At 49.6% G+C, this 21,878-nt stretch overlaps 2 protein-coding genes across 5 annotated transcripts in view; both read left to right on the forward strand.

Annotated features, from left to right (window-relative positions):
- Window positions 1-11,700, forward strand: part of LOC308607838 (signal transducer and activator of transcription 5B) — a 63,696-nt gene extending 51,996 nt beyond the window's left edge. For both annotated transcript variants that reach the window (XM_081220164.1, XM_081220165.1), the window contains 7 exons: window positions 696-902; window positions 2,019-2,113; window positions 2,213-2,343; window positions 3,991-4,161; window positions 8,136-8,187; window positions 8,486-8,593; window positions 9,097-11,700. In XM_081220164.1, the coding sequence (XP_081076290.1) occupies window positions 696-902; window positions 2,019-2,113; window positions 2,213-2,343; window positions 3,991-4,161; window positions 8,136-8,187; window positions 8,486-8,593; window positions 9,097-9,223 (891 nt within the window). In that variant the 3' untranslated portion in view covers window positions 9,224-11,700. The remainder of the gene's footprint in view (window positions 1-695; window positions 903-2,018; window positions 2,114-2,212; window positions 2,344-3,990; window positions 4,162-8,135; window positions 8,188-8,485; window positions 8,594-9,096) is intronic.
- Window positions 11,701-17,069: 5,369 nt separating this feature from the next.
- GHDC (GH3 domain containing) lies at window positions 17,070-20,976 on the forward strand. 3 transcript variants are annotated; one of them, XM_081218352.1, is made up of 10 exons: window positions 17,070-17,177; window positions 17,344-17,432; window positions 17,552-17,872; window positions 18,173-18,294; window positions 18,461-18,962; window positions 19,354-19,546; window positions 19,666-19,737; window positions 19,814-19,947; window positions 20,275-20,360; window positions 20,627-20,976. In XM_081218352.1, the coding sequence occupies exons 3-10, from the start codon at window positions 17,596-17,598 to the stop codon at window positions 20,843-20,845; spliced, it is 1,605 nt and encodes a 534-aa protein (XP_081074478.1). In that variant the 5' UTR covers window positions 17,070-17,177; window positions 17,344-17,432; window positions 17,552-17,595; the 3' UTR covers window positions 20,846-20,976. The 3 variants fall into 3 exon arrangements, with proteins under 3 accessions (XP_081074478.1, XP_081074477.1, XP_081074479.1); XM_081218351.1 differs by having other exon boundaries at window positions 17,583-17,872; XM_081218353.1 differs by having other exon boundaries at window positions 17,086-17,163; window positions 17,583-17,872.
- The last annotated feature ends 902 nt before the right edge of the window (window positions 20,977-21,878 follow it).

The raw sequence follows: 21,878 nt of genomic DNA on the forward strand, positions 1-21,878 counted from the left end.
TGAGCTAGAGTTCTTGGCAGAAGGGGTCAAGGGCAAGGATGACACTTGTGCACACACTGACACTTGTGCACACACTTACGGACACATGCACACATTCTCTCTCTGTACCTAGAGAACCAGTCTTGTAGATTTTGACTCCCTTTGGGTGTCAAAGCCAGACCTTGGTCATATTTTGTTTTCGTGGCTGTTAGAAAGCAGGATTGGGCAGAAACAGAGACACAGATGTAGAGACAAACGTATGGACACCACGAGGGGGTAAGTGGTGGTGGTGGGGGGGGTGGGATGAATTGGGAGATTGGGATCGACATATATACACTAATATGTATAAAATAGATAACTAATAAGAACCTGCTGTATAAATAAATAAATAAAATTCTAAATAAATAAATAAGGGAGTGAGGAGAGAATGATTTAAAAAAAAAAAGAAAGTAGGATTGCACTGTACATCCAGCAGCTCATTTACAGGACACCACAGGTAGCCCGAGGTTACCTTCTAAGTTGTGTGTGAAGGTGGTAAAATGGAACCTTCCGAATTTCACAGAAATGCATACCCCATGGAAGTCTGAGTTTATCCTCAGGCTCAGCCAGACAAGTGTCTGTAACTCCATCCAGCCATCAGGGTTTTTCTTTCGCAGGTTGAGGGAATAAATCATGCAACTGTTTTCTCCTAAGGTTCTGGCTTCTCTCCCCACCAGGGCAGGGTGCCGTTTGCAGTGCCTGACAAAGTCCTGTGGCCGCAGCTGTGCGAGGCGCTCAACATGAAATTCAAGGCCGAAGTGCAGAGCAACCGGGGCCTGACCAAGGAGAACCTCGTGTTCCTGGCGCAGAAACTGTTCAACAGCAGTAGCAGCCACCTCGAGGACTACAATGGCATGTCCGTGTCCTGGTCCCAGTTCAACAGGGTGAGGGACTCCACCCTCTGCAGTTAGATTGGCCCCTGCAAACCAGATCCCTCAGGGGTCTCCCTGCCCTCGGCCCTCATTCCTCATGTCTCTAATACGACGTGCCCGTGGTAGTAGGAAGCTTCTGAATAGATGGACAACCACATACTTTTTTGTGTAGAAAATTATGTTTGACCATATCAGCAAATTGGGCCTTGCACGTGGCTAGTGCATTTTCTTCCTTTGTAAAGGAAACAGCAAAGCGAACGGCAGCATAACTCACGAGAAGGAAGGCTTTCCTGATGATGACAACTCCGTGGCACTGTCCCCTTGACTCTCTGATGTTCCTTGATGTGTAATGCAAAGTCAGGCTCCCGTGGGACCCTCAGCCTGCAAAAGAGGATGCTGATGAAGGAAACTTTGCCTCTAGCATCTGGTAGTTCAGATGTCACCCATCACATCTCTGATTATAAACCGAACGTTCGTGTCTTTGCTTACGTCCCCCACCCTCACCGCACGTGCCCTACTTCAGAGATCTCACAGTCTCTGAGTGGAACTCTTTTAAATGGTTGTGTGCTGACCAGCTGGCTGACAGGTTCACTGGTGGTCAGAGGAGGTTTGACAGGGAAGCAGGAGGCCTAGGTGGTCTGTCTTTGCCATTGCAGTACGGCTCCTGCCTTCCACCGGAATCAGATCACTGCATTTTGCTGATAATTGTCGGTAACACGCGTATGATGGAGTGTGCTCTGTGGCCTCACAGTGTGATCTCATCCCATTCAGATTTACAGGTTTCTCAGAAGCTCCCAGGTGATGCTGCTGTTGCTGGTCACAGACCACACATCAAAACCAGCAAAGGACTAGTCAGCCTAGATACGGGGGAAAGTGTGTGTAGCCAGGGTCCTCTGGGTGCTGGTAATTGCTCTGTGGTGTTTTCCCCTCCTTCCGTCTTTTCCCCCCTATTCTGTTTTTGGGTTGTAGGACCATTTGGTCAAACTTAGGTAGGTGTGTATATTTGTATGATTCTGACAATATAGATGTTGTTTTCCATTTAATTTTTCCAGTTAAAGTATATACAGGTAATAATATCCCAAGTGTTAACTTTTGCCTTCTTATGTTCATTGTTGTATCTCCAACCAGGAGAATTTACCAGGACGGAATTACACTTTCTGGCAGTGGTTTGACGGTGTGATGGAAGTGTTAAAAAAACATCTCAAGCCTCATTGGAATGATGGGTGAGAATCGTCATTTGTTAAGTCGGCAGTAGAGTAGCAGCAAGGTCTTTTTTGTGGCATTAAAACATCACACTCCGCTTCTGCTCCTTTGTGATCCAGGGCTATCTTGGGTTTCGTGAACAAGCAACAGGCCCACGACCTACTCATTAACAAGCCTGACGGGACCTTCCTGCTGAGGTTCAGTGACTCTGAAATTGGTGGCATCACCATTGCTTGGAAGTTTGATTCTCGTGAGTGCCCCTCCCTTTTTAAGACATAGCTTGGCTCTGGTTAGGTGCTTTTGTTGCGAAATTACTTTAACAATTTATTGAGTACTTATTATTCCTGGGCACGAGTACTAATTATGGGAAGCAGAAATGTATAACCATGACACAGCTGCAGCTTGTGTAAAATCTTATTATGGGAAACACAATCACTAATTTTGAGAAACACAGACGTACAGCCCGACATATGGCTACATGTGATGCAGTATCCTGTCCAAAATCTCAGCTGCTTCCCTTTTGAAATGTTTGCCTTCTTATTACTCAACCTTGAGCTTATTTCAGTAAAGAATTACTCTGTTGTTTGGAGTCGTTAGAGTGGAAATAATGTGCGATTTTCATTATTCCTTTATCCTAACATGAGGATACTACCACTGGTCATTTCCATCCAAGAATGTTAGTTCTTTCCTCTGAGCCTCACGGTAAGACAAGAGTAGCTTGCTAGTTTTTTGTGACTTAAAGATTTTAATAGCTTTTAATGACTCTCATGCACCCTCTGGCTACGGACACACTTCCTATCTCTTTTACATACTTTTGTACAGGGAATCAGGGACTGGAGTCAGCAAGACGTTTCTTCTAGGGAGGAACAGAATACTGTTTGAACTGGAAACTACCTGAGATCGTTAGATCTCTAGGAAAGTGGTATATGCGTTACCTGCTTATCTACCCATGACTTTTAAAAACTACTTACTCGGGGTTTCCCTGGTGGCGCAGTGGTTGAGAGTCTGCCTGATGATGCAGGGGATACGGGTTCGTGCCCCGGTCTGGGAAGATCCCACATGCCGCGGAGCGGCTGGGCCCGTGAGCCATGGCCGCTGAGCCTGCGTGTCCGGAGCCTGTGCTCCGCAACGGGAGAGGCCACAGCAGTGAGAGGCCCGCGTAATGCAAAAAAAAAAAAAACAACAACAACAACTACTTAATCGGGCTTCCCTGGTGGCGCCGTGGTTAAGAATCCACCTGCCAATGCAGGGGACACGGGTGCGAGCCCTGGTCCGGGAAGATCCCACATGCTGCGGAGCAACTAAGCCCGTGCGCCACAACTACTGAGCCTGTGCTCTAGAGCCCACGAGCCACAACTACTGAAGCCCGCGCGCCTAGAGCCCGTACTCCACAACAAGATAAGCCACCGCAACTAGAAGCCCGCTCACCACAATGAATAGACCCCGCTTGCCGCAACTAGAGAAAGCCCACATGCGGCAACAAAGACCCAATGCAGCCAAAAATAAATAAATAATATATAAATTTTTTTTTAAACTACTTAATCTACAACTTATGGTAATTTTTTTTTTTTTGCGGTACGCGGGCCTCTCACTGTTGTGGCCTCTCCCGTTGCGGAGCACAGGCTCCGGACGCGCAGGCTCAGCAGCCATGGCTTACGGGCCTAGCCGCTCCGCGGCATGTGGGATCTTCCCGGACCGGGGCACGAACCCATGTCCCCTGCATTAGCAGGCGGACTCCCAACCACTGCGCCACCAGGGAAGCCCTATGGTAATTTTTAAATGGAGATTTTTATTGGGACAATTTTAATGGAGAGCTTTATTTGTAGTATATTTGGGTTTTAAGATTTCCTGTTCAGAAATCATATTTAGACTGTGATTATTCTGTTTTTTGATATAGAGGAAAGAATGTTTTGGAATCTGATGCCTTTTACCACCAGAGACTTCTCCATCCGGTCCCTGGCTGACCGCTTGGGAGACCTGAGTTACCTTATCTACGTGTTTCCTGACCGGCCAAAAGATGAAGTGTACTCCAAATATTACACCCCAGTTCCCTGCGAGCCTGCCACTGGTAACAATGTTCGCATTCTGACTTGGTTTCGTTGTGATTTTGGTTTTGTTTTAGGTGTACGTGTGTGTCTGTGTGTGTCAGTCTGTCTGTCTGGCATGAAAATCTACGCAGTTAACAGTTGTTGCTGTTTGAGCTCTATCCAGGGCAGATGTAAATCCTGGGCTATTTTCTTCAGTTATACAAAAAACACATCAGCCGCCAACCCCAAATATCAAATTGAAGGGAATAAATTGCTTTTAATACAAGCTTAGATCAAACAAAATTAGGAAGGTAAAATTTTGTTTTTCAAAACAGAGATGGTTTTATTGTTTTCTGAGAATAAAAGTATTATGTATTTATTGTAAAATTTCCAGAGAAGTATAGAAAAGAAAAGAGATATCACACAACATTTCTTATCTCATCAACGTAAACAATTTAGTGAATGTTCTTCCAGTCAACGTAGATATGTATTCTGTCACTCAGTCACCAGAGGCTTATTAAGCACTTCCCGTGTGGGATTGCAATCTAATAGCAGAAGGAAGACAATAAACAGGTAAACAAATAAATGTATCTAGTGATGGACACTATGAAAACAAATAAGGTGAAGGGATAGAGAAGTGACGGCGTGGGGGAGTGCGGCACAACACTTCACTCGAGTGATCAGGGAAGGCTCCCCTGAGGAGGTGACATCAGAGTAGCCCTGAATGAAGTGAGGAAGCCACACATAGATCTAGAGAGAACATTCTAGGCCGAGAGAACAAGAGCAGAAACCCTGAGGTGGGAGTGAGGTTGGCATGCTTAGAAAACCTCACGAGGGGGCTTCCCTTGTGGCGCAGTGGTTAAGAATCCGCCTGCCAATGCAGGGGACCCAGGTTTGAGCCCTGGTCTGGGAAGATCCCACATGCCACGGAGCGACTAAGCCCGTATGCCACAACTACTGAGCTTGCCCTCTAGAGCCCGCGAGCCGCAACTACCGAGCCCGTGTGCCACAACTATTGAAGCCCGTGCACCTAGAGCCTGTGCTCTGCAACAAGAGAAGCCACCGCAATAAGAAACACGCACAGGACTTCCCTGGTGGTGCAGTGGTTAAGAATCCGCCTGCTGGTGCAGGGAACACAGGTTTGAGCCATGGTTCGGGAGGATCCCACATGCCACGGACCAACTAAGCCCGTACGCCACAACTACTGAGCTTGCCCTCTAGAGCCCGCAAGCCACAATTATTGAGCCCATGTGCCACAACTACTGAAGCCCGTGTGCCTAGAGCCTGTGCTCTGCAACAAGAGAAGCCACCGCGATGAGAAGCCTGCATACCGCAACAGAAGAGTAGCCCCCTCTCGCCGCAACTAGAGAATGCCCATGCGCAGCAATGAAGACGCAACTCAGACAAAAATAAATAAATAATTAATTTTATAAAAAGAAGCACGTGCACCCAACCAAGATAGCCCCTGCTCGCCACAACTAGAGAAGCCCGTGCGCAGCAGCAAAGACCCAACACAGCCAAAAAGAAATAAATAAATACGTTTATTTTAAAAAGAACAACACTCATGAGGACCCGAGAGGCTGGAGCTGGATGAGCAGGGGAGAAATGGTGGGAGATAAGGGCAGAGCAGTGGGAGGGACCAGATCATGTCGGGTTTGGGTTATAACCATACGTCGTCATTTGTGACCTGATTGTTCTTTCACTTAAAAATATATCACAGGCAGAGTTACAGGTTAGTAAATATAAACTTAGCATCATTTTAACAATTGCATAGAATTCCATTGTATGGTGATCCTCTGTTGGTTATTTAAGATACTTAAAATTTAAGTTATTCACAGTTTTTCTTTTGGTTAATATTGAGATAACCTGGTACGTGCATCTTGTTCTACTGTTTCCTTAGGACAAATCCCTAAGGTAGAATTTGTGTCAAGGGGTATATACTTTTCAAGCGTTTGGACACATCTGTCCAGAGTTGCCCTCCAGAAGGTGGAATCCGTTTTCACTCCCACAGGCGTCTGTTTGAGTATCTGCGTCTCCATCCTCCTCTTGCCAGTGATAGTGTCTCTTCATCAGTTTCATGTTTGCCAGTCTGATAGGCATAAAAAATGATAATCTTAGTTCTTAACTTTCATTTCTTTGACTCTAGGTAAGGTCGAAACATCTTTTCATATAAAGATAATAATAACAATAATAGATAGAATAATACTAGCGGCTAACATTTGTTGAATGCTTACTTGCATGCCAGACACTTTTCTGAGCACATTTCAAATAGTTTCTCATTTAATCCTCAAAACAGGTCTGTGAAGTAGGCACTGTCACCATCCCCATGTTACATTTGAGGAGCTGAGGCACAGAGGGGTGAAATAAATTGCCAGAGGTATCACAGCTAGGAAGAGGCCAAGCCAGGGTTTGAGCTCAGTCTAGCCTGTACTTCTTAACCTCCACGTTGTTGGCCATTTGTATTTTTTCTGTGGAGTACGTTCCTATTCCTTGCTCATTTTTCTTTTGGAGTTCCTTTTTTTCTTAATAATCTGCGAGTGTTTTTTTATATAGTAAGTAAAGCTTTTATTATTATAGCAGAGATTTTTCTCAGTGTGTCATTGTTCTTTTAACATTTAGGTTTTATTTTGCTGAAGTGCAAAGACTTGTATTTTCTATATAGCCCAATCTATTGACCTTTTTCCTTTATAGATTCTGCTTTTTGTATCATGCCTTCCCACCTGGTTATATTTCTAGGTGGGGAAATAAGCCAAAATATTTTTAGACTTACGTGATATTTTTGGATTAAACCTACCACTGCTGCTTTTTGTTAGCACAACTAATCTAGATTTTTCAATCCTATTTTTACAGCATTTCTTTGTTTTTTTTAATCTTTTCTGCCATTCTGTAAAATTCTCTGTAGACCATAAAGCACAAAAAGCATGAGATATTATGAAAAGGCAGCTCCTGACATTCGAAGCCCCAGTAGAAGCAGGTCAGGATAACAACCAATGTGTGACCCACGCAGCAGTTCATTCTCTTGGGCTGAGTCATCCTTCTGACCTCAGCGGAATCTTCACTGTCTGATATAGTTAAGCTTATACTTATTTCCGTATTTACACACCCAGGAAACAAGATTTCATTCACCGACTTCAGACCATCACATTCCTACTACCTACTTAGCTGGATTTCCATAATCAGCCTTTTGAAAAGGTAACTCTAGCTTATCTGCTAGGTTATCCCTAGCCTGCCACGTCCCAGTGGGGATGCTGTGGAGAGTGAGACACAGCAGCAGCATTCTTTTTAACCAGCCACACAGCATAGACAGCACCCACTGGGAGGCACGACCATCATATTACCCCCGAGTGCAGAAACCCCACGAAAAGAGCACGCAGACACCTGACACCTGACAGAGTGACATTCCCTTTCCTAAAAGGGTAGAAGCTCAGAACTAGAGTAACTCCCGGGATCCTCAAGTCAACTTAATTCCCCTCTAATGCTTAGATTTTCCCGCATGACCCCTACCGAGTGCTGGTACACCTTCCACGTGAAAACCTCCAGTGAGGAAGAAATCAGTCCTTCCCGAGACTGTGTCGGGGGGGGGTTCCTGCGACGACCGCTTTCTTCCTTATTTGAATGAGAATTTGTCCCGCTGCACCCTCCTCCTGTTGGTCCTCGTTTTGTCCTCTGTCTTTCTGCATCTGCGACTTTAAACTTGTAAAGATATGTTTTCTTTTTACAGTTGGTATGCAGTTAATGTTTGATTTAGATTTGTATTGAAGTATATCTTTCTTGTGGTTTGAAGAATTAATTAACACATCCAAGCCAACCTGGAAGCTGTCTTACCTTGCGGTGTCAGTACTGAGGCTTCTCCTCTACTGGGTCTTCCTAACGGATTAAAAGATGTGCTTATACTGGATCCTAAGATAAAATGAGGCAGTTGTGTCTCATCCTAAGAAAAGGGGGGGTTCTTCAGGGAGGCTCATCTTCATTTCACTTGAGAACTTTGGTTTTCATCACTCTTTCCCCTCGGCAGCTAAAGCCGTGGACGGATACGTGAAGCCACAGATCAAGCAAGTGGTCCCTGAGTAAGTGTCCCGGGTCCAGCTCTGGTCTCCTCCTCTCTTCAGGTGGCCCCTGAGCCCCTCCCCGCTGAGGCTGCCTCTCTTCTCCTCTCACCCCCCACCTGGCGCTCCTCACCCCTCACCGCCGCCCCTCCTGGGGAGGGAGCTGGGCTTGGTCACCAGGGCGTCGGTACCCAGGGCCCCGCTCCTGCGGCCAGAGCCCCAGCCTCAGCGGGCACTGTGTCCTTCCGCACCTGAGAAGGACACGAAGGTGGCCCCTGAGCCCCTCCCCGCTGAGGCTGCGCTCTGCTTCCTCTCGCAGGTTTGTGAACGCCTCTGCGGACTCTGCCGGGGGCAGCGCCACCTACATGGACCAGGCCCCCTCCCCAGCCGTGTGCCCCCAGGCTCATTATAACATGTACCCACAGAAGTAGGTTGTGTTCTCCTGGGGCTCCGTGGGGAGGAACTGGGCACCCGGAGGGCTGGTGGGCAAGGAATCCAGAGCTCCTCTAGGTCTGAGACCACCCAGGCCAGGCCGGGCTCTGGCACATGCCCAGGTGGGAGGGAGAGATTCAACCAGTAGATGTTGGTAGTTTAGAGTGGGGTTGGGCAAATGTCACCTGCTCCCCTCTCTTAAAGTGGAGATTTTTCTGGCTCTGTGTAAGGACCAGGTGGGGTTTAGGTGTGTGCGGGCAGCCAGTGCTGGGGGCAGGTAGGCTGGGTATTTTAGTCCGAGTCACTGTCCAACCAGCTAGCCAAGGACTCTGCCCCAGGGTTCAGGTCGGAGTGCTGCTTTCCTGCGAGGCCTGGGCCGAGGGTACAGGCGGTCGGTCTTGAGCCTCTCACCTGGTGGGGTGCGGGGTGGTCTCTGCTGCTCCTCATTGGCCTCTGGCGACCTTTCCCTCCCGTAACCTCTCCTCTTTCCCTCCGAAGCCCTGACCCCGTCATGGACAACGATGGGGACTTTGATCTGGACGACACGATGGACGTGGCACGGCGCGTGGAGGAGCTCTTAGGCCGACCTATGGACAGTCAGTGGATCCCCCATGCACAGTCGTGACCCCCCGTGGCCACCTCCAGCTTCTTCATCCTCGCCAGAGGAGTTACTTTTGTGGATGTTTTAATTCCATGAACCGCTTCGCTTTGGAAACAATACTCATAATGTGAAGTGTTAATACTAGTCGTGACTTTAGTGTTTCTGTGCATGGTGGCACCAGTGAAGGGAATGTGAGTGTGTGGGTGTGTGTGTGGGTGTGTGGGTGTGAGATTGCACGTTGGGCCGTTTCTTCCCCTTGCTGTCCGGAGTTTAGCTTCAGCACTGGGGCCACAAACAGAGGCTGTGGTGGTTTTAACCTTGTGCAGAAAGGCAGTTAGTTCCATGAACCCTGGAACTTGGCCATGTGTTTTGAGGGTGGCTGAACTTGACATGTGGCTGTTCAAGTGGGAGAAGGACAGGGCGGTGAAAGCACCTTGTGTCTGGTGAGTCTTTGTCACTGTGTCTGCCAAGCCATTGATACAGAAACGTGATTGTCTCCACTTTTCTTCTGAAACGTAGAAGCTGCCTTTTCACAAAGAAAACCAGTCCTCCCTCCTTCCCTGTCCCCCAGTCCCCGTTTTCCTCGGTAGGGGTGGGAGGAGGGGGGACATAAACAATCACTGGGGCAAGGGAAGATGTGGGTTTTCTGATGGGTAGTGGCTTTTTAGATAACCCATAACCCATCTAAATGTTCTCTGCCTCTCCCGCTGACTCCCAGCCCCCATGGAGTCGCCGCTTAGTTCCTATGTGTGTACGCATGTGCAGACACGTTTGATGAAGTAGAGGAAAGAGAAGAGAGTCACATAACCAGAGCTTACCGTGTTGATGTCTTTGTGTCGTGGCCAGAGTGGACTGCCCAGCCCCGGCTCGCAGGCGCTGAGGACGTTGCCTTGTTACCCGGCAGTGGCTGTCCAGTCTGCCTGTCCTTCCTCTGTGCTGGTAGAGGCACAAGCGAGGCTTTCCAAAGGCTTATTGATAACGGCTTTTTGCAAAGGTTGAATGGTGTTTTTGTTTCCAAATTGGGACTTGTTTTTCCCTTCCCACCCTAATTGGACATCCGAATTCTTTCTTCCTGCGTCAGGTCCTGTGCCATTGGGACGCAGGTCACCTCTTTTCCCTTCACTGTCTGCACGCAATGTCTTGGGGAGCGGGTGGCAGGAGTGTGGGCTGAACCCAGGGCCAGCGCGTTGCCACCCGGGTGCAGGGTGCTGGGTGTCGGCACTGGTCATCTGGGGAAATGCAGTCAGCGAGTTTGCTGAGAAGTTTGCTTTGCAAAAACAAAGCAGAACCAAAAATCCTCTGCATAACTTTATCCAAAGTTTGTTCCATAGCTTTACACCAGAAGGAAGGAATGGGCCATGGCAGGCAGGTGGGAAGAGGGGAAAGCAGGTATACCGTTGGGGTCAGGCCTGTAAGGTCACCCCCAGCCCCCCTCCAAAAGAAGGGCCTGACCACACCCAGGAGAGAATGGCCCTAAAAAACATTATTTTTATACATGTGAGTAAATAAACATATTTTTTTTACAAAAATAACTTCTGAATTTATCAGTGTTTTGATGTTAAAGGAAAATATTCCTCTGTAGTAAATTATTTATTGAAAGAGGACTTTTTACAAGCTGCTCTTTGCCCTAGCTTGGCTTCATACACTGATTTATTTTTCCGTGCTGGGCAGTAGACCGTCTCTGCCTCTGAGGAGCAGGCTGACTCCTCCATGGCTATCAGCACCGACGCAGGATGCTACGAAGCCCCTTACGTCCCCTCAAGATTTGATTAAAATCCCCCCCTGAGGTTGGGAGTGTTGGGGAAAGGTAGAAAGGAAGCCTGGCTGCTCCTGGACTCAAAGAGACCTCTCATGCCCGACACCGGGGCACCCTGAGTGCCGGCCCTGCTTGTCCCAGCAGCCCTGGGGGCAGGGATTGACACGCTTTCAGATGAGCAGTGGGCCTAGGCGCAGGCGTGCCGAGGGCAGAGCCCTCACTGCATAGTTAGCACTGGGGCTGGGGGGACGGGTTCCCAAGAGAGTGGCTGCCCCAAGCCTGGGGTTCCCACACACGTCCAGTGGCTGAGCTGTCCTCCGTTCTCCTGAGGCTGTGCCTGTAGATGGGAGAGATTTTTGACTGAAAGGTGCGCTCGCTATCTACATGTATCTTCTCTCTTCTCCCTGTTCTGCAAACCGCAAGGAGAGGTGACGGGCAAGTCCTGACCACCTCAGCCTCTCACTCGCTCCCAGACACACACATGCGCGTCATCAAAATGTTTCAATGTGTGGTATGTGCAGGGCTTTGTAGGGGGTGGGAGGGAGACTGAAAGTGAATATAACTTAAAATGGAAACATACTTTTTATAATTTTTCTTTATAAAATTTCGTGAAATTATTTCAGATACAGATTTTAGTGATGAGGCAAGTCAGTATATAGGCACCAGAAAAGTATTGTATACAATTTAGGGCAGTCACAAAACTGTGTATTTTATGTTACAATAAATACTTCCTCTAAATGGACAATATTGAGTCCTCTTTTTATTTTTTTCCATCAGGTGGTTGAGATAGAGTGGCTTTCATAGGGGAAAATTCGAAATCATCAGTGTGACTCTGAAAAGAGGAACTAGTTGGGCATTGGCTGCCTCAGAGTGTGTGTGTCACCAGCTTCGATGGCAGACGGTGGCATTTCTTACCTTCCTGTTCACGTGAGGTTTTGAAACAGAATGATAGTCTTTTATCTCCTATTCCTGTTAGAAAGTTCATCCTTAAGATTCAGCACATTTGGAGTGCCTGCCCTGAGCCAGGCTTGTGTATGGGATGAGAAATCATTCCTGCCCTCAAGAGGATTGCAGTCTGGGAATCCACGCACCCTGGAGCCTGCGCCACAACTAGAGAGAGAAAACCCTCACGCCACAATGAAGAGCCCACGCACTGCAATGGAAGATGCCACATGCCTCAACGAAGATCCCAAGTGCCACAACTAAGACCCAGCGCAACCAAAAAATTAAATAAATTTAAAAAGAAAGGAGGGAAGGGAGGGAGGGAGGAAGGGAGGAAGGAAGAAAAGAAAAGAAATGGGTAAAGATACAGCTGGGAGGAACTCTCTCAGGGTCAGAACAAATCTCAAATACTGACCTTTGAAACTATCCCTTCAAAGAAGCCTAAATTTTTTTTTTTTTTTTTTTTTTCAGTACACGGACTTCTCACTGTTGTGGCCTCTCCCATTGCGGAGCACAGGCTCCGGACACGCGGGCTCAGCGGCCGTGGCTCACGGGCCCAACTGCTCCGTGGCATGTGGGATCTTCCCGGACCCGGGCACGAACCCGCGTCCCCTGCATCGGCAGGCGGACTCCCAACCACTGCGCCACCAGGGAAGCCCAGAAGCCTGAATTTGATTAGATCAATTTGTGGAGCCATTTATTCCCCAGGGCATTGTTGAAAAATACAGCAATCAGCCAACAACTAGTGTAGTTTAACAGCTAGGTGTGGTCAAGGAAAGAGACAAGGAGAGACCTGTGCAAATCACTGTCCTGCTAGGGTGACTGTGGGCATAACTCCCCACTAAGTAGCAATATCAGAGGCTTCACTCTGTGTGTATGGGTGGGCAGTGGGGAGCAGATAGACTCACTAACATAATCCTGCCACTCACTAAACAAGGAAACTGGTGTACTTGGACAAGAAACAAGGAATTGCTAAACTGGTTTCCAAGGTGGCTGCACCATTTTACATGAGGGTTCTGATTTCTCTACATTCCTGCCAACACTTGTTATTTTCTGACCTTTTGATTATAGCCATCCTAGTGGAGTGTGACATGACTTGAGTCAGTTTTAATTTGCATTTCCCTGATGACTAATGGTGTCGAGCAGCTTCATCAGAAGCCCTGGAAAATTCACAAATATATGGAAATTAGACAATACAGTCCTACATAACGAAATGAAAAAGAAAAAGTTGAAGTAGTCACACTTAGCAATTTCAAAACTTACCACAAAGAAACAGTAATCAACAAAGTGTGGTACTGGCATAAGGATAGACCTATAGATAAGTGGAATAGAATTCAGAGTCTAGAAAGAAACCAATGTGTCTATGGTCAACAAAATTTTGACAAGGGTGCCAAGACCATTCAACGGGAAATGAATAGTCTTTTCAACAAATAGTGCTGGGACTACTGGATAGCCACAAGTGAAAGAATGAATTTGGAACCTTACCTTACATCACATATAAAAATTAAAAATGGATCAAACATCTAAACGTAAGAGCTAGAGCTATATAAAACTCTAAGAAGAAAACAGAGAGCTTCATGACTTGGGATTTGGCAATGATTTCTTGGCCAAGACACCAGAAGCATAGGGAGCAGAAGATAAATTGGACTTCATCAAAATAAACTTTTGAGAATTCCCTGGTGGTCCAGTGGTTAGGACTCGGTGCTTTCATTGCAGGGGCCCAGGTTCAATGCCTGGTTGGGGAACTAAGGTCCTGCAAGCCAAGCCATGGTGCAGCCAAAAAAATAAAAAATAGAAAAACTTTTGTGCTTCAAAAGACACTATTAACAGAGTGAAAAGGCAACCCACAGAATGGGAGAAAATATTTGCAAATCGTATGTCTGATGGGGGTTAATAGCCAGAATATATAAAGAACTCCTCAACAACAACAACAAAAAATCTTAAATGGGAACATGACATGAATAAACATTTTTCCAAAGAAGATATACAGGTGGACAACAAGCACAGGAAAAGATGCTCAATTGTAAGGGAAATGCAAATCAAAACCACAATGAGATGCCACTTCTTACCCATCAGGTTGGCTATTATAAAAAACAAAAACAGGGACTTCCCTGGTGGTACAGTGGTAAAGAATCCACCTTCCAGTGCAGGGGCGCGGGTTTGATTCCTGGTCGGGAAACTAAGATCCCACATGCTGCGGGGCAACTAAGCCTGCATCGCAAAGAGAGAGCCCACGTGCCACAAACTACAGAGCCCACGCGCCCTGGAGCCCGTGGGCCACAAGTAGAGAAAACCCGCATGCCACAGCTAGAGAGAAGCCCACGTGCTGCAACGAAAGATCCCGCATACTGCAACTACGACCCGACACAGCCAAAAAAATTAAGAAAATAAATAAATATATTTTTTAAAGGCAGCCTTATTGAGCCATGTCAAAGATTAAAAAAAAAGGGCTTCCCTGGTGGCGCAGTGGTTGAGAGTCCGCCTGCCGGTGCAGGGGACACGGGTTCGAGCTCTGGTCCGGGAGGATCCCACATGCCGCGGAGCGGCTGGGCCCGTGAGCCATGGCCGCTGAGCCTGCGTGTCCGGAGCCTGTGCTCCGCAATGGGAGAGGCCACAACAGTGGGAGGCCCGCATACCGCAAAAAAAAAAAAAAAAAAAAAAAAGATTAAAAAAAAAAAAAAACAGAAAACAGCAACTGTGGAAGGCAGGCATGTAAAATAGTGCAGCTGCTGTGAAAACAGTATGGTGGTTCCTCAAAAAATTAAACATAAGAATTACCATATGATCTAGCACTTCCCCTTCTGGGAATATACCCAAAAGAATTAAAAGCAGGGATTCAAACAAATATTTGTACACCCGTGTTCATAGCAGCATTATTCATAATAGCCAAAAGGTAAAAACAGAAAAGTCCATCAATGAATGAATGGATAAATGTGGTATATATATACAACGTATACTTCCTTCCTTAAAAAGGAAGGAAATTCTGACACATGCTACAACGTGGATGAATCTTGAAGACATTATGCTAGGTGAGAAAAGACAGACACAAAAGGACAAATATTGTAAGATTCCCCTTATATTAGGCACCTAGAGTAGTCAAATTCATAAAGACAAAATAGGATGGTGGTTGCCAAGGAACGGGGAGTAATTGTTTAATGAGTACAGAGTTTCAGTTTGGAAAGATGCAAAATGTTGGAGAGACATGATGGTGACAGTTATGCCACTGAAGTGTGCACTTCAATGTGGTTAAAATGGTAACTCATGTATGTTTTACCACAATAAAAAACGGATCAAACAAGTGGATCAGAGACCTAAATGTAAGAGCTAAGATTATAAAATTATTGGAAGAAAAGATAAGGGTAAATCTTCATGACCTTGGATTTGACAACGAATTCTTAGATACAACACCAAAAGCACAAATAGCAAGAGAAAAAATAGGTGGTTGGACTTCATCGAACTAAAAATTTTGTGCTTCAAAGGACACTATCAAGAAAATGAAAAGATAACATATACGATGGGAGAAAATATTTGCAAATCATATATATCTGATAGGGGACTTGTATGTAAAATATATTAAGGACTCTTACAACTTAATAATAAAAAGACAAGTAGTCCAATTAAAAAATGGGTAAAGAAGCTGAAAAGACGTTTCTCCAAAAAAGTATACAGATGGCCAATAAACACATGAAAAGATGCTCGACATCATTGGTCATCAGGAAAGTGCAAAAACTGACTCAGATCACTTCACACCCCACTAAGATGACTATAATCAAAAGGTCAGATAATAACAAGTGTTGACAAGGATGTAGAGAAACCAAGACCCTCATACACTGGTGGTGGGAATGTAAAATGGTGACGCCACTTTAGAAACCAATTTAGCAGTTCCTTAAACAGTTAAACCGCTACTGCACGACCCTGACATTCCACTCAATGGAACGCAGTGAATCCCTTGCATTCCATTTTTATGCAAGAAAATATATGTCCACAGAAAAACTTGTACAAACATTCATAACAGCATTTTACATAATAGCCAAAGAGTGGAAATGACCCAAGTGTCCATCAACCGATGAATGGATAAACAAATGTGATATATCCATACGATGAAACATTATGTGGCGATAATAAGGAATGAACTACTGGTGCACAGTACCACATGGAAGAACCTTGAAAACATGCTAAGTGAAAGAAGCCAGACTCAAAAGACCACATGTTATATGATTCCATGTACAATGAAATGTCCAGAATAGGGAAATGTATATATAGAGAGAGTAGATTTGTGGTTGCTTAGGGTGGGGGGCAGGGAGGTGGGACGGGATTGGGAGGTGGTAGCTAAAGGGCCTGGGATTGCTTCTGTGGTGATGAAAATGTTATAAAAGTGACTGTTGGTGTTGCACATACCTATGAATATACTAGAGACCACTGAATTGTATACTTTAAGAGCTCAGCTGTGAGAAGAAGAGAGACTGCAAGACGGAGAGGCAGGTGAGGATGAAGGGAAAGGTTTCAGTGTCTGAGAGCCTGGGTCAAGGGCACAGGTGGAGAGAGGGCTTAACCACGGACAGCAGAAGAACCTCATTCTGAGCACAGCTTCTCAAGCTTGTCAGTAGGATGGGGGAGCCGAGCTCCATCGGGCACCTCATTCCCAGTTGCAAAACTACCTCCTGCCGCAAGGATGGGAGAAGTTTGTGTTTCCTTGCGATAAAGCCAATAAGCTAACACAGGTGGTGACCTCAATTACCAGGTAGTTATCTTGAGAACAGGTGTTAATGGGTTGTGTCTGCCTGGCTCTGGCTTTAAAAGGGAGTGAGATTCTTTTCTATCTGCAGTCCCAGCGTATTGCCTGGGATGCGTCACACTCTGCTCTAACGCTTATTCAATAACAAAAGTATTTTCTTCCTCTACTACCTTTGTGGAGACCGATTCTGGATTGGAAAAACGTTTTGCTTTTTAACAGTTCTCAGGTTTGCACCTGCTCCAGGATGGGGTGCACCCCACTCCTGGCTCAAGCTGATACGAGTCTGAGGACCAGATACTCTGGCCCTAACTTCCCTCCACCTGCCAGCTTGGGCCAGCTCCCAACACAGCGGCCCTTAGGCAACCTGCCCCTTTAAGAGCCCCCCTTCCCAGCTCCTCCCTCAGGCCCAGTGGCCGGATTTCCTGGTTCAGGCCCAGCCCTTTAAAGCTGTGGCTCCAGCCTTCTGGCCGGCTGTGTACTGAGGCTGTACGGGGGTGCTTAGGGGTCCCTGGGTGCCAGGCAGAGACACAGGTGGGCTGTGACAGGTGCATGTGGGCTTCGGCGGCGGGGGGACAGGGTGGAATCCTGGACAAAGCAGAGCCTCTCGGTAGTGGGCCAGACATGCCGTCCGTGAAGTATCTGCTGTGTGCCGGGCACCGTGCCATGCCTTTCCTGCACTTTCTGAGGGGTATTATTATTCCCATTTTACAGATTGGGGAAGGGAACGGAGCTCAGAGCAGCTGGCTGAGTTACCCAGGGCCAGACAGCTAACAAGGGGCAGGGCCAGGATCCAAACGCAGGTCAGTGTGACCCCAAAGCCTTGATGTTCTCTCCCCCGCATCACCTGACAGGTTGAACTTGGTGTTCCTGTGCGCGGGAGACTGGGGGGGAGGAAATGGGTTTTCCCCTCTCCCCCCAGTGCCAGTACTTGGAGGCCTTCCTCCTGCCAGGAGCTGCTTGGAGATGCCGCTGCTGCTGCTGCTGCTGGGCCTCCTGCTGGGCCTCCTGCTGCTGCCGCTGGCCCTGCTCTGGCGGCGGCGGCCGTCCCAGGATGCCAGGCTGTCCTGGCTGGTCCGTCTCCAGCACCGTGTGGCATGGGGGGCCCTGTGCTGGGCCGCCGCCTGGCAGCGGAAGAGCCTAGCTCAGAGCACGCTGCACGCGGGCCAGAGCCAGCAGCGGGCCCTGAGGCGGTGTCTGCAGAGGGCCCAGAGTCCCCGCTGTCCCCTCAGGGGGAGCACAGGTGTGTTTCCCAGGGTCTGGGGAGGTGGCCCAAAGAGAAAGAAACCCCATAGGACAGTCAGATTCCAGAACCTGAAGACCTCCCTTCCCCCTTCTACTGCCAACACAGAGGGACCTGACCCAGAGACCCTACCCAGGCCCGAGATTGTTCAAGATGAATTTTCCCATCCTGGGCCCTGGCAGCCCCTCTTCCCCCAGGCCTATTCTGGGTTCCTTCCTCAGGGGCCTCACCAGTCTTACCTGAAACTCTTGGGAAACTCTGTGGCTTCATGAGGATTTTATGATGTCTTTGGGGCTACAGATATAGGCGTCTTCCGGAATCATCTCCCTCTGACCAAGGCCAGCCAGCTCCAGGAGGAAGAAAGTGGAGGGCAGCTCTTGCCCCCTGCCTCAAACCAGTACCGTGGGGAGGTCTCTCTGCAGGTAAACTGGGAAGGCTGGAGCCCAGCCCCACCAGAGACCCCTAACTGCAGCCAAACCCTCCCATCAGAATGGGAAACAAACAAACAAACAAACAAACAAAAAACCTGGGGCCTCTGGGTCTGGCTCAGGCCCAGGGCCAACAACACCGCCTCTTGTCTCCCTCCAGGCCACCTTGCTGGGTCTGGCAGCCCTAAACAAGACCTGCCCAGAAGCGCTGGCTCCAGAAGGCACGGCCCGTGTGACCCCTTCCTCCCCTTGGCCCTACCCGCTCCCTTGGCCTTGGCATGCCCTGGGCCAGTTGGGCCCTGCTGGAGCCAAGGACCCTAGGGCCCTGCTGCTGGAGGCACTGAGGTCCCCGGGACTGCGGGCTCTGGAAGCTGGGACGGCGGTCGAGCTCCTAGACGTCTTCTTGGGCCTGGAGGCCGATGGCGAAGAGCTGGCTGAGGCATTAGCTGCTGGGAACCCAGGAGCGTCTCTCCCCAGACGGGCAGCTGAGCTGCGGGAGGCCCTGGAGCAGGGACCCCGAGGACTGGCCCTTCGGCTCTGGCCAAAGCTTCAGGTGGTGGTGACTCTGGATGCAGGAGGCCAGGCTGAGGCTGTGGCTGCCCTGGGGGCCTTGTGGTGCCAAGGGCTAGCCTTCTTCTCACCTGCTTATGCTGCCTCTGGAGGTCAGCAAGACTCAAGGGTAGTGAGGTGAGGGCAGGGGGCAGAGGTCACACAGCTAGCTGCCAAGTAGCAAGCCCTCTATAATCATCTCATCTAATCCTCCCCAACACCAGCAGCTCCATTTTACAGATGAAAAAACTGAGGCTCATAGAGGTTAAGAGACGCAAATTTACACCACACCAGCATTTAACCCCAGGTCCAGAACCACCGCCCCTTCCCAATTAAGACCTTAGAGGCAGAGGGCTGAGCCTGGGGGAGCCAGGAAGGGTGGAGTGGGAGGGCAGCAGTGGGATCGATGCTCAGAGGATTGGGGACTGGGATCCAGGGGGAGGGGCTATTGCCCAGCAGGAAGCAATGGTACCACCAGATGAAGAAGCCGCTTGCTCCCCACAGGGGCGGTGGGCCTGAGTCTGTGGCCAGAGCAGCCCCATGGCCTGTACCTTCTGCCCCCTGGAGGCCCCTTTATCGAGCTGCTCCCACTCAAGGAAGGAACCCGGGAAGAGGCTGCCCCCACCGTCCTACTGGCCGAAGCCCAGAAGGGCAAGGAGTATGAACTGGTGCTGACTGACCACACCAGCCTCACCAGGTGACCACCTGGCTGCCCACCCCCAGGCCACCTCAGGCCCTCTGGAGCCCTGCCGAAAGCCAGGGGCATGAGCTAATGGGCCTTTGGGCCTGACCTCACCCCCACTTCAACTCTATCAGGTGCCGCCTGGGTGACGTGGTCCAGGTGGTTGGTGCCTACAATGAGTGTCCGGTCGTCAGGTTCATCTGTAGGTAGGTGAGCCCCTGGGTGGCTGAGAGATCATCCTTGTGCCCTGGGTTCCCCTTCCTCCTGCTTCCTCCTCCCCAGGCTGGGCCAGACCCTGAGTGTTCGAGGCGAAGACACTGGTGAGGACGTGTTCTCTGAGGCCTTGGGCCGGGCGGTGGGGCAGTGGCCAGGGGCCAGGCTGTTGGACCATGGCTGTGTGGAGAGCAGCATTCTGGGTAAGTTTCTCCACTGGCTCCTGCCTCCCGTCCTTGGCTTGACTCTCCCCCAACCCATACCCATCCTGCTGGGAGCTGTCTAGGAAAGAGAAAAGAGTCAGCCTGCTTTGCTGCTCCTAACAAAAGTCCTTCCCCATATCTAACTCCCATCCCCCCTGCTGCCTCTATCCATTTTCTCTCCACTCACCCCACTCCCTGCCAAGAAACTCCTTTTCTCCCCGCTGTGAACCTGGGAGTGGGGAAGAACAGGTGGGGGCAGTAGACTTCGGCTTTGGATGCCGCCCTGTTCACAAAAGCATGTGTCCACGATGGGGGGTTTGTCTACAGATTCCTCCGAGGGTTCTGCTCCCCACTATGAGGTGTTCGTGGCACTGAAGGGGCTAAGGAACTTGTCGGAGGAAAACCGAGACAAGGTACACGAGAGACAGGGACAGGATATGACTGCATGTCCCTTTCACCCTGCACGCCCCCAGGTGCTGTGGGCACAGGGGAGAGGTGGGGAGGAGGGGTGTGGGGAGGAGAACCTCCCTGGGGCTCTGGGAAGGGAGGGATGAGTCCCACAGACACACACGTATACACACGAAACTCCTACCCACGCGTTCCCTGGACACAGCCGTGCGTGCCTCACCACACGCCACCCAGCCCCACACCAGCCTCACGCAGGCTGTTCTGTTTCCAGCTTGACCACTGCCTTCAGGAAGCCTCCGCTCGCTACAAGTCCCTGCGGTTCCGGGGCAGCGTGGGCCCTGCCCGAGTCCACCTGGTGGGGTGGGGGGCCTTCAGAGAACTGCGGGCAGCCCTCGCTGCCTGCCCCTCAGCCCCCTTCCCTCCTGAGATGCCCCGGGTCCTCAAGCACAGGTACCTGGCCCAGTACCTGCAGAGGAGGGTGTTGTCCTGAGCTGAGGCCTGCCCACTGCCCTGTTCACCCTCACGGGCTGCCTCGCTCTTTCCTCTGGGGCCCCTCTGGATGGGGAGCCCTTGGCCAGGCTCTTCGAGTGTCAGCTGACGGTTGCCCATCGGAGCTGCTGGGCCTTAGGGAGGCCCGACCTAGTCTGTCAGTTCTGAGGAGTTGACTTCAGGGATAGAGCAGACACCAGCGGTGCCCCATCCGGAGCCCCCCGGCCCATCCTGGAAGACCCTGGGGTCCCACTCCACGCTGACAGTGCCTGTGTCTCTCAGCCCGTGCACCAGGCAGGCTGGAAGTGTTGGGAGTTAATGCTCTCTGGAGTGACCCTCAGTCAGCAAGGAACAGGAGTTGGTGATCACAGACCTCAGCTTCATCGTCCCTCAGTGGGACAACTCTGAACTGTATTGATCGTCTCCCTCGGAGGGTCACCACCAGTTGCCCACAGCGGTAACCCTCTCATTAACAAAGTTCTTCTTGGTTTTCCATCTGTCCCTCCCGTCCCTACTCCCTTATGTGCTTTCTTGAATCACTGCCCAAATAAACCTCTTGCACCCAGAATCTTGGCTTGGGGTCTGCTTTTGGGGAAACCAGTGGTCCCATTCGCTCTGGTGCTGCTGCAGCCTGGGCTCCCCTCCCAGCTTCAGCTCTGGACACGGGGGCTTTCCCCACACTCCCCCTCCGGGCTGGGGCAGGCCCTGAGTGTGTGGGCCCGCAGAGCCCTCGGGGACCCCTACCACAGCCTAAGTCAACCCAGAAGACACAGAGCCCCTCGTCCTACCTCTCCCCATTCCAAGCTTTACCTAAATGCAGAGGGGCTGCTCCCCAACTCCCCTTGCCCTGGCTTAGCATGGGTCCCCTTCCTGGCCCAACACCCGCATATCACTTCCATGGGCAGACCCTGTACTGTAAATCATAAAGAATCAGAGCAGGAAGCAGGAAGCAGCTCCAGAGACCATCTGGCTTAACCGTCCATCTTACTAGTGGGGAAACTGAGGCTTCGTGGGGTCGTGAGGTTTGCCCAAAG

The sequence above is a fragment of the Mesoplodon bidens genome (assembly GCF_964165515.1).
Source record: "Mesoplodon bidens genome assembly, chromosome: 19".
NCBI lineage: Eukaryota > Metazoa > Chordata > Mammalia > Artiodactyla > Ziphiidae > Mesoplodon > Mesoplodon bidens.

What these genes read in the sequence shown, in the direction of transcription:
- GHDC (XM_081218352.1), top strand. Translation starts at nt 17,596, where the DNA reads ATGCCGCTGCTGCTGCTGCTGCTGGGCCTCCTGCTGGGCCTCCTGCTG. An exon ending in TGTGGAGAGCAGCATTCTGG is followed by an intron (nt 19,948 to 20,274) that starts GTAAGTTTCTCC and finishes GTTTGTCTACAG; the next exon opens with ATTCCTCCGAGGGTTCTGCT. An exon ending in CGGAGGAAAACCGAGACAAG is followed by an intron (nt 20,361 to 20,626) that starts GTACACGAGAGA and finishes TTCTGTTTCCAG; the next exon opens with CTTGACCACTGCCTTCAGGA.